The sequence below is a fragment of the Pollachius pollachius genome (genome assembly GCF_949987615.1).
Source record: "Pollachius pollachius genome assembly, chromosome: 17".
Classification (NCBI taxonomy): Eukaryota; Metazoa; Chordata; class Actinopteri; order Gadiformes; family Gadidae; genus Pollachius; species Pollachius pollachius.
In genome coordinates, this window is record NC_136950.1 from 18836538 (window position 1) to 18849401 (window position 12864).

Sequence of the window (12864 nt, forward strand, 5' to 3'; positions counted from 1 at the left end):
AATCGTCATCAATTATTTTTGTTGTTCCAAAGCTGCAATATGTTGTATATGATCTTCAACACAGTTATCTATTCCATTTGATCACTATTAGAGGAAATGTTCTGTTTTGTAAGCCTCTGCCAACCAATTTGCTAACCAAAGGAGGGGCGTGTCATCCCCATGGTTACGACCCAAGGAACTTTGTAAGAATTTATAGTCTACCCTCATTGTGTATGAGCGTTATAATGAGCGATGTTGGTCATGAAACGCAGCACACAACGCGGTGTTATAGCCTGCTAAGAGTCTGAGGAGTTTAACCCTCTCTCGGTCGCGGATATCAACCGCTGCTCGGACAGAGCTCCACACGCCCACACACCTCGCCACCAGTGTCCCTTTGTCGGGACGTTGAAGAGTATACTAAAGACACTTTGACGTCACAAAAATATCTCTACCTGCGTTGGGAGCAGAGTGGAACGCGCACTAAGTGGTTGGCAGAGACCGGCATAAACACAGGATTGATTTTAGGAAAGATGAAAGGGTTTAGGTTCTACCCCTAGATTTTTAAATTATCAGAAGAAATGAAACGTTCTCCATATTAGTTCATACAGTTAGTCAAGCTTACCTCCCTGAACGAGGACCTCCACCATAAGAAACACGGCCGTGTGGACCAGGACTCTGTTGAGTTCTCTCATCTTGTTGATCCTTTCTGACTCTTAAGCCTCTCAGTCGGCTGCAGAGCAGCTCAACCAGAGAGTGGAATGATCATTTGAACTGAGCCACATTCCCTTCATGGGGAGGAGGAGGAGGAGGAGGAGGAGGCAAGGAGAGAGAAATATGTTGCGGTGCCCGTCCTACCTCACCTGTGCAGGTGGACTGCAGTGACGTCATGCCTGGTTGTTTAGAGGTTGTCTCTCAAATTGGAGGATTTATCTCGTCATGCCACATTCCCATCAGGTGTATTCAAATTGGTGGACGTAATAATGGTTTTACATAAGGGCATGTCAAACAATCTTCAATGTATTAAATGTCTCTTAAACTAATCAACCCTGTTTTACGGAAGGCTATACTGTAAAATAAAAGAGCAGCAATAAGTGTGTGTTGACACACTTTCAACAACAAGGTGACACCAGCTATTTGTCAAGCTTACTTCCCTGAATGAGGACCTCCACCATAAGAAACACGGCTGTGTGGACCAGAACTCTGTTGAGGGCTGTCATGTTATTCCTTCTTCATGCCTCTTGTCATGAACTAGCTTGTAGTTCATGACAAAAAGGGGAGACCACACAGGAAGTTTAACTGAAGTATATTTATTTAGAACCAATAACCTCTATAAAGAGATAAAGATAAACAATGTACCAGTATGTATCAGTATTATCAGTAGTGTCTGCAGTGTATGGTTGCGTGTGAATAATGTAGTGTAGTATATCAGATCCATCTAAAGAAGCCAAAACCCCTGCTGTCTGGGTAGGATCAGAGAGAGTGAGATTGCCTGGCAGCCATCTTAAATAAGTGTGGAGGAGCCTGAATGGAATTGACATAAGGTGTGTTGCAGCTCCTGCAGCCACACCTGAGGCACGCCTCCACAATCCCCTGCACAACAATCCAGAGCAAGGTCATCACACTCTCGTGCCTCTGGGCCTGCTGCATTACAGCTCAACCATTCAAGGAATGTTTGCTATTGGAGGCAAAAAACAAAAGAAAAAAGAACAATGCAATTCCCCATGTGAAATTTTACATGTACATAACTTACTGTATCATGGTATATCATGGTACATTGCTCGATGCCATCGTGTACCATGGTACATGAGTATAATGTTCCATGGTAAAGCATGGTACATCGCTAAGTACCATGGTACTTAGGCTTAATGTACCACAGTATGCCATATGGTATTTTGGAAATGTAAAATATTCAAAACAATGCTGAATATTTGAATGGTGTCGAAACTGCTGCCAGTTTCGACACCATTTTGTGTATGACATGTTACATCGAAGGGAATACACTTCACTTGGAAATAATCTGCGTGGATTTACTTTACAAAATAGATATTGAAACCAAGAGTTTCTTGAATAAAACAATCTGAAGATCTAGATCTATACGTCAGAAAGTCGATATAAGTTCTGATAATATATCACGCATGATGTAGAATGTTTGTCAAAATTAAACTAGCCCAGCAAGAGTCCCTGCCAAAGTCAGTACCCCTCGCCACTACAAAGTCCTCTATTGTCCTGGGCCCCCTTCTCTATCCCTTGTACCTTTCATAATGCACAATATCATGTTACATGGAACTTTTACTATGAATGTATTTTCTTAAACAGCACAACGGTACATGTGTAATAACATCAAGACACAAGCATATCCAATTATAAATGATTTATTTGCTTTCAAAAAGGAATATACTTTTGGAGACACAGCAAATCACATTTTATGAAGATGTACAATTGATCATTGATGTATTTATTTAAACAGCATCAACGTTCATTTGTGATAACTTATAGATACCAACATATCATCCACTTATGTATGCTTCATGTACGATTAAGATCAGTGTACTTTAAGAGACAAGTCATATGAAGGACATGAACATTATAAAATAGTCGTGCACAATACGTTTGGCTTCACATTCCTCATTAGAAATTCTCTTTTACACTTTTGCAAATTGCAATGTAGTGGAAGCAAACATTTGGCACGGTAAGAACAAAACACAATCCATAATAGAAATGACATTTTAAATGTTAAACCGTTTACTCCTGTACACCATTTGTTGAATCATATGTTAATAAAATAAGCAACATGAGTTAAAAACTTACTCTGAAGTTTACTAACATAAAGTTTTGTCAATTTGACCGAAAACTCTCGATAGAATAACTATATATGAACGAATGAGCAGTGTAGATTATCACAAAGAAACTTATTTTTAGTCCCTTTCAAATGCAGGCATTTTTACAACGTGGACACGGTTAGCATGTTCCACAAGAGTACACTTGGCCTTCACTTCCCTTGAGGTGCACACCATCAAACGTCCAGTGTTCTCAACCTGAACAAGGAACTTTGACACATTGACATTGATATCACCGTCATAGAAGACAAATTGGTTTTGCGTCGGAGACAACTCATAATAATATATAAGCAACTCTGAGCATGAACAATCTTGTTCGCATTGACAGACTTTGGATAAGACTACAAAAGAAGCTATCAACCCATATGTTCCTTCTGTTGCAATTACAGAATTGTTTCTCTTGTAGCCAGCTGCGTAGCCTTGGGTTGTCAGTAACATTTTCTATACAACACAACGTTTGAATATTCGACAAGGAATATTGTGCAGATAATCGTTTAATGGGAATCTATTTTCCAGTGCAACTCTTTCACACGCAGATAACTGCCTGTAATTACATTTCCCCAACATCACTATGTGCCTGGCAATGACAGTTCCTGCCTTCGTCAAATAATCCAAACCGGTTAATCTACAAAAAAGCTCACAGACTGGTCTTGGTGCGTCCTCAAACACTGCAGTTCCTGAACGAATTAACCTCTGCTTGGCAAAGAAGTACTTGAAAATCTGACAAGGTACCGCCTGCGTGCCATTGAACAAATCAAGTAACTTACCATTTGCATCTTCATATACAAATGCAGAGTTGGCCCACAACGACCCCCAGTCCCTCACTCTGTGCCAGATGCACAAGCAAATGAGAGTTATATGAGCAGTGTTCGATGCCATACAGTTGAGGAATCTGTGCCACAAACTGGACCAGACACAGTTCTGCACAGTTGACCTGATCCTGCGTTGTCACGGAGGAGAGAAGAATATGTAACGCAAATGCAAGTAGCATCCAATGTTTGTAAAACCTCCTGGGTAGAAAGTCTTTCATAACAACTGGGGAATACAACAACAGAAACGCTCTCCATTCAGTGGCTTTCCAAAAGGCTCTCTCAGAAAGCGGTCTTGGGTTTCGCCTGACTTCACTTGGGGGCTTGATCTCACATAGGGCACTGTCAATCTGTCTCATTTGGTCTGGGAGTAGGTGATATTCTTCGGCACTATACTTGCCATCAAGCCACAGGTTGGTAAACTGTCTAACGACTCCTAGACACACAGAATGCATGTAATCTGGTACAAATCCTTTGACAAAGTCAAAGGAAGGTAACAGAAACAAAGGACTCGCCCCTTTGACACCCATCTGAGCTTCGCCGCTCTCAGTTGCTCTTTCGGCTAACTCAACTGTGCTCGCCATGGATCTTAACGGTACTATATCAGCTTGTACAGGATACACCCTGGTGTGCCCCTTTCCCTTGTCAACAACTTCACCTTCATGGCAACAAAAGCCACATCCATATTTTCCGTTAAACTGTTTAAAGTTTTGAATCATGGCCCGCGCCACAGCATCACAGACACAAACTAGTGCATGCACTCTACTATTCCTCTGCAGGCCAGTACTATCGATCCAAGCTACACCATTCTCATGTAAACTCTGGAGCTCAGCAATGAACGGAGCGAAATAGGTGTCGACCCGGGGTTTGTGCCGCACAAACCACAACCTATGCAACATAATGGATTTGCCTCTTTCGTCCAGTGACAGCTCGTTTATTGTGCAGAGTATTGGCCAAAGAGAATACTGGCCAATACTGAATATGGTGACATTGTCCGGATTGTCGATAAAATCACCCTGATCTTGGTATAGCTTTCCTGTGTTTATGTCTCCTACACTCTCATCATGTCGAAAGTGGCCCCGCAGTGCCGACTGTGGCAAGATGTTTTTGAGCTGATCGGCTAAAGGCATCACCAGAAAGTAACTTGCAGATTTGAGAAGTTCCTCCTTGTGCCAATGCTTCAGGCAAGTTTCACAATGGTAGTCTGGTCCTTTGCCAATGTATCCTACACAGTCCGTGCAATAGAAATGCAACTCTGCCTTGTCGGACAGATTGAAGAAAGCTTTGTCCAAGTACCACTTGCTTGAGGGAACACATCCTGGAATGGCGGTATTAAACAAATCGAGAAGGTCTTTCATGGCAACACCAGATAATCCGTGCCTTAGGCACAACCCCATCAGCATCGCTAGCAGTTGTCCCTTTGAAACATCAGCTCCTTCAAAGACAGGGTTGTTGTTGTCAAAGTGCTTTTCATCAAACAGCTTCTCCTGAAAAAACATCAACAAATATTGCACTTTAATAGGTATTATGCTGATAATTGTCATTTATCCAATACTTGCTACACAACAAATCATTGTTATCCCATATACAGATCATAACAATTTGCATTATAGATATTGTTAAGAAGTGTTAAACAATTATACAATTATATAATTGCACAACAGTTACAAAGATCAATCACCAAAAATTATAACCATTTAGGTCAGGGCTGAAAGGTGCTGCAGTTGGTGGGGGTCTGTTGAATCAATGCCATGCCTTTGTTGCGAATTTGCATAGGGGAACTAGCGGAATGATAAGAAGTAGCACGGCATATGGGAACTAGCATAATGGTAGGAAGAAATACAACGGCAGGGGGCGCGTGGGTGAGATTGCGTAGTAAACATCTGCCAGGAGAGGAAAGAAGCAAGTTCGGGAGAAGATTTAGAGGATTCGAGTATTTATCGCCAGTATATTAATGAATAGTTTATGTATCTTTTTTTTTTTATGTAGCAAGTTTCCCCAGTAGTTCGAAGGATAATGATGAGCATTTTGGCCCTATTTTAAAGTGTATGAATACAGTTTCTTTCATTTCAGTTACGCTCATTGGTCAGTTTAGGGGTAGCGTCACTCGGATGTGGGTATCAAAGGCCCTACATCGAGCCAGAAAGCCAGTTGGAGTTGGGGGGACAGCGCAGCATCAGCGCACCTCTAACACTCTCTCAGCGCAACGTTTGCGCACCTCTCTCCCCTTAGCGCAGCATCCACACACCTCTTTAGTAACCTTCTCCTCTTAGCGCAGCATCAGCGCACCTCTTTACTCTTGTCTTTGAGTCTTTGCTATTTTCTTTTATAAGTATTTGTGCAGTATCAGGAAGGTAAAATGTGGGAATAAGCTTGTCTTGGAGGTCTAGGTCAGAGAGCTGTATTTTGGAGGTATATTGAGAGGAATCAGCAGTGGTATGTAAAGAATTAGCTTGGGGATAAGAGGAATACTGTAATAGATTTATGCGACCAGCAATTAGGCAACTAGACGATATATTGAATGTAAAGAGAGACTTGAGGCAGCATGTACAGTGATATTTCAGTTTGTGACCATGGTGGTTTTTTGAATTATAGTTATCAGTATATTTACCAAGAGGCTGATGCCATATATATTTCAATTGTATTGGTAGTTTGATCATACATTTGTATGGGGTGGCACAGGCGCAGTAAATCCGTGGAGGGGGGGGGGGGGGGGGGGTAGGGGCCCCACACCGTATACTGTGTTTAGTTTACGGTGTGGGCCCCAGAGCAGTGTGTAATTAAGACATACACCCTTGGCACGCTACAGTTTTCATGGCAGCGATACGATTTGGCCACTTACACCCTCGGCACGCTACACCTTGATATGGTTCTCTAAGTAAAACTAAAAAGTCACCCGTTTTTACACATTACTTGTTATAACAGACAAGTTATATATATAAACTAACCTGACGAAAGCCAGGCTGTCCATGTTCGTGGCCATCCCCTGCTATATATTGCTCTGCGCCGTCATATTCTTCTTGTTGAGCATTCTGGAAATGAAATATCAGGATTAGTATTAATGCAAGGTTCCATGGCTACATTGGCTTGGTCATTATTTTCTATCCGGCCTATGAACACTGCTGCTTTGAAGAGGATTCACATCTTGTTAACATAATCATTATCGCTTATGTCTCACCAAAGTTGAAGAATAGCCTTATTCTGCATTCTCCTTTTCTCTCTCAGCTCCTTTTCTTATCGCTTATCAAACTTATTCCAGTATTGTTTTAGGTGAAATGTCCTTTTTACTTAACTTTAACATTGTACACAGTTTCATTAATTGTTGATATATCGCATAGGTCATCATTAAAAAATATGGAAAATAATGTAGGCCTACCGTATGCTGTAGTAGATCACTGTCACATGTGTTGCCTCCATGTTCATCCATATTTCCAACTTCCATTTGTAATCCCCTTTCTGGTCCAGAGCCAGCAGAGACATCTTCAGATGAATCACTGATGTCACTAGAAAGACAATATATAAAAATATACATAAAGGGAAAATTAATGGAAATATTTGTGCGTCAGTTACACAGTAACTGACCATATGGTACCATGTTGACACTTATATTATACCTATAAAACATGTCACATAAGACGCATACAAATGTTTGACATAGAAAATAATGATTTATATAATTAAATGAAATAATATTTTTTAAAGAGAGAATGAGTTATTGCTTATACACTGATTATTTTACTGCCTCGATAGACTAAATATAGAGTACCATAAATAAAAAAGGACGTGTGTGTCATAAACTAATAATTCAACACCATGCAGTTCAATTCAGCCAATTATAAATTGACCCAATGCACCATAGATGAATAAAAATCACTATATTGCATAAATATTAAACAAAGAATATACAGACTGAACATTAAGATATGTAAAATGAACATTCATAAAAATGGAATTCAGATCATAAAATGACTAATTGTATCCAGAATGTTTAGATTTGAATACGTTTTTCTTTAACTAAGTTATTTAAGTATCACATGGAAGATTTTACTTACAAGGTTTATTTCTTACACTGTAAAATATATTAAATCTCATGTAACAGTGTTATTTTTTACTTTTGACCCTGATTGTGATTTACCCGTTCATGCCTGTATAAATATAAGCACATAACTTATATTATGCAATAAATTACCAGCCCTGCCGTGGTTATATAAGCCATTTTGTAGCCAAATGGGTGAAACTTGTGTGGACAATTATGGCTGTGTTATGTAACTTAATATTACTATACCATCAACATTTGCACATTATAGCATTGCATTTACCTTCTAACATATGATCACACATCTACTCATGGAGCCAACATTACAGAACGTTTTGCCAAAATAACATTTCTAAAATCACACTGTGGGTGAAAAATTGCTGCATGAGCAGCTTAAGCCTTAAACAGTTAAAAAGTTGCTCAGGTAATAAATGGAATCAGGTGTAAGTTACACCGATCCACTTATACTTACTCTATTTGACATTGTACAACTTGTTCTTGTTCTGAAAGTTCTTGTTCTGAAATCTCTGATGCAGACGCAGGCGGCAACCCTTGTAATTCATCTTCAGAATCTGACGATGACGTCGGTTCCGTCCTCGCCGACTTCGGAAGCTTTCGATATAACTCAGTAGTCCGAGGAATATCTTGTGATTCGTCAGATAAATATCGCTTATAAGATGGCGGAATCTTTCTCCCACGATCCATTTCTCGATCCCACTCTTAAAAACAACTACAGATAGGTCGCCATTGCTCTTTCATCTCAATCAATTTGACGCAATCCTCGTTCTGGATCGCACTCCAGTTTCCGGTCGCAGGTGTGCGCATGTGCGATGAAATCTGGTACAATGCGGAATATTGAATATCGAATGCTTATTTTTCGCGCTTGGACCATTACTCACAGAGCTATTGAGTGTAGTCAGTTTGCAAATTGCATATTCATTTTTGCATGATCCTGTTAGACAGCTAATTATCACGTGAGTCCGAGTTTTAGGACCTACCGCTTATCCGGAGTGGTGCTTTTTAAATATTGTGGCGGCCTTTCGCAGCGGAGCACTAACGGTCGCGGTTCGAAGTAGTCTGACTTGAAGAACTATCAATATTAACACGATGGTAGTGTTAGCTGTTTTTGCCTTTGATGATTTTTCTGTCGACATTGGTGAGCTCTCCTGGATTGAGGGAGAATTTGACGAGCAGAATGAAGCACAAGAATATGTCGTGCGATGGAGGGAACGAAATGGAAAAGTTAAACTTTGTTCGGCCAAAATAATGGCAACCGGAGGTAAGACTGACAATTACATAAAATCATGTTCTATTTGGACCTATAGTAACTTATAACAGTACCGTATATAGGCATACTTAATTATATCAGTTAGATGTAGGCCTATCTATTAATTTACTGCAGTGTGCTCGTGCAGTAATTTCCGTAAATAATTTACACCTATGCATGCATATATATATATATGCATCTACTAGGCCTATCGCCTAGATCTAGTTCTCATGCAGCTAAGCTTGTTGCAACTTTATTAAATGGAAGTTAATTATGTCTTATATGCATTATCTGATGTTCTTTCTATTTAATCCCGATTTAATAGAGGATAGGAGAGAACTGGTCGAAGTGAGGAAGAAAGCGGAGTTAGGCCTTCTGGATGTGGCAGTCACACCTACATCTAAATGTGGAAAAGGCCAAAGGCGAAAAATTCCAAATTCAAAGAACGTGCCATCTGAGGATGGAAATGATGAGCATGTGGCCGAGGTAATGAGGTATCCATGGAATCTTCTTATGCAGATTTTAATTAACATTTTATATACAATTTAGTATGTTGATTTAATATTCCAAACATTATTAAAAGTATATAGCTTTAATAATTGTCGACCAATTTTTTTTTTTTAACTAATCTGAACAAAATGGTCAAATAGCCTCATAGTTATCTCATATCTTATTATTACTTCTGATAAAAGCTTATTTATCTATCCTTTTGATCAGTGTTTTGGTATCCTTTATCTTAATAACAATCTTATAAGAAGCTATTTAAATGCTGGTGCATATGCAATAATGGCTATTATATATGTTAATTACTTTTTTTTATTGCAGCCGAAGACCAAGTCAAAACGCAAGCAGGCATCAACTGCACAAAGTGCCAGCAAAAGTATTTTGCAGAAGTACAAAAATCCACAAGTGAGATTTCTCATTATGTTAGGCTGAGCTATTCTGAGGGAATATGGTGAACATTTGGAATTAACATACAAGTGGTCCTATGTATAAATACATGAATAACTGTTTATTGTAGATCATTTATTCTCAGAGGCATATACATATATATCAATATTTCTTGAGATATGGTTCATGAAAACCTGTTTTATTTATTGCAAACATTTTCAATCACTTAGTTTTAACTGGGCTTTTGCAAATGAAATTCATGTCTTTCAGTTGGATATTGACAACTCTGCCATAACTGCAACTGAGACCCCAGCTGGCTCAACTGAGACTCCTTGTGGCAAAAGGTAAATGGAAATTAAGACCTGCTAATTAAAGGTTACTTGATGCCATGCACCTACTGCAATATCTATTATTTAATGTAGGGTGACTCCTTGAATGCTACAAACATAATATATGCATTACCATAATAATTTAAGTAATTTTGTCTCAGAAAAGGAACTAATTATTGTGGTCTAATCTGGTTCATACCATAGCACATATATCAGTAGTATGGGTTTCCTTTCATATGGTGCTGGATACATCCAGTTTTTATCATGATTGTCAAGTGCATGGAATTTGATTGAATGGTTATTTGACCAACCAGACATGGATATTAGCAAGGGTAACAGATTTATTGTATATCATCACGAAATAAGTAAATAATGCAACATTAATTTACGTATGCAGATGTGCTGAAGCAGTACGACAAATGCAGGCAATGGTGAATGAAATGAGAGGCATCAGACAAGAGATTCTGGGCATAAGAGCAGAGATGCTGGTGAGATCGGCAGCGCCCTCAGTGGAGCAGGCACGAAGGTGTCAACCGCCTATTGCGGCCAATACGGCCAAACCATCAACACCATTGGATGTAACCAATGAAGATGAATCTGCCTCAAATGATTCTGTGGTACGTATTTAACTTTTTTTCTTGTGTGGCTATGTTTATGAATAATAATATTCATCTTCTAGCTGCAGGACTTGTATTGTATACATACACTTATATATAAGTGTATCTACTATGTGTTGACATAATCTTGTCATTGTTCCATAAATGGTCATATGTTGGGAAGGAAACCAAATCATGGAGACTTTTTTTCAGATCATCTCTCAATCTGTGAAATCGAGATCTTCACGGACCTCGGCACCAAAATTTGTGAATGACCCCATGCACGGGATTTACTCAACGGAATATATGGCGACACACAGCGTGTCGGGGTTATCCTCAACGAAGGCAGCCAACGTCAAGGCGGCACTGCCTCGTGAGCATGTCATGGAAATTATTGGTAATTAGCAATTGCCTTTCTTACCTATTTTTGCTAACCTTATGACATATTTTATCTGTAGTAACATTGATATCCCAAACATGCTATTTGTGTTGGTGGTACTCTCGCATGTGATCTGTGACTAGTATATATAAATACATGAACCACCAAAATGGTTGCGTTAATTAATCCCTGCATTCAGTTGTCAATGTCTACAAGGGGCAGTGTTACTGAATCTTTGTTTTTTTATGCACAGCTGAAGCACGCAAGGTCTTCCCCGAGGCAGCGGAAGCTGACATCAGGCGCTTCATGAGGGAAAAATTGTCGAATGCAGCCAAAATTCTGCGGCGTAAAGAGAAGTCTGACCGGACTTAATGCTATATATGGAGATTTTAATCAGAATGTTAGCGAAAAGTTCGATCTGTAAGTACTACATTTATATATCAACAGCTAAACCAGTGAGTTCAAACAGGACACAACATGTACATCTGTGATAGTCTTGATACTGCAACTGTACTTGATAGAATATCATGTTTATGTTAATGCACCAGTTCATGTGTGGTTTGTTTTTTGTTTTAAATATTGCACGGTTGTGAATATATTTGGTCATATAGGGAGGAACTTATTAATTCATGTAGCTTATCTTTTTTGTAGAAAATGGATAACCTTTGTATTTTTTATTCTGGTCCTCTTGAGTTGTAATATAATTAAATAAAACGATTCATTGTATCTAAGCATTTGTGTTTTTTACGTAAAGCCTAGCTTATACATAACCAAAGTCGTGCAGGAAAATATGGTGTTGTTTTGACTGACACATTTCATAATTTTCAGATTATCTAAGTTCTGTGATGCTGTTGCCAAGCATATGATACAGAGCCAACCTGACAGCTACCACTCCTTGTACAATGGTATGGCACACTTACTATGATACATTTACTATGGTAAACTTTGGTAAAATGTAAGGTATCATGGTAAGGTACCATGGTAATTACCATAGTAAATGTACCATGACAAGGTACCATGGTAAATGTACCATGGTAAAGGTACCATGGTAAAATGTACCATGGTAAAATGTACCATGGTAATTACCATAGTAAAAGTACCATGACAAGGTACCATGGTAAAGGTACCATGGTAAATGTACCATGGTAAATTTGTCAAAAATCCCATGGTATACCATGGTATACCAAGGTACAATTACCATGGTACATTTACCATGGTACCTTACCATCGTACATTTACCATGGTACTTGTCAAAAATCCCATGGTACAAAATGTACCATAGTTTACCATGGTACATTTACCATGGTAAACTTTCATATGGGTCCTGCCACACCTGTTCTTGTGGTGATTGGTCACCCATTTTAGCCGCAATGGATTTCCACGCAGAGTCAATCCGAGTCGAGCCAGGCCAATATAGTATAATAGAAAATGCCAGTAGATTACGGTTTTCTTTTGTAATATTAAAGCTTTAAAAACCTCTTGCCGAGTTCAGCCCTTCAGCTTGGCATGCATAATGTTACACCTTTCCTGCGCTTCGGTTCCCAGACCAAAAATCCAGTGTTTATAATACTAATCCATATTCACTGAAACAATTTTGTTTCTGCTGGGAGTGCAACACAAAAAACAACAACGGCGGATGTGTCTTGTATCTACATACTAGTTACTTTGGTTTACCTCATTTTGGGGAACTAGTCTCAACCGTTTGTTTCTGGCTTGATTTTGGACATAGTCAATGTTAAGT

The 12864-nt window shown here is 39.1% G+C and overlaps 2 protein-coding genes across 2 annotated transcripts in view; one reads left to right on the forward strand and one right to left on the reverse strand.

Annotated features, from left to right (window-relative positions):
- LOC307088703 (CD276 antigen-like) overlaps positions 1-12864 on the reverse strand; it is a gene marked incomplete at its 5' end in the record, with an annotated part of 47109 nt that overhangs the window by 5607 nt on the left and 28638 nt on the right. The gene's annotated exons all lie outside the window — the stretch shown is intronic.
- LOC307088467 (uncharacterized protein) lies at positions 8769-11495 on the forward strand (the record flags this gene model as incomplete). Its single annotated transcript, XM_079754363.1, has 7 exons — positions 8769-8940; positions 9254-9414; positions 9754-9837; positions 10090-10163; positions 10546-10765; positions 10958-11141; positions 11377-11495. 7 exons carry the CDS (start codon positions 8769-8771, stop codon positions 11493-11495), a joined length of 1014 nt encoding a protein of 337 aa, XP_079610489.1.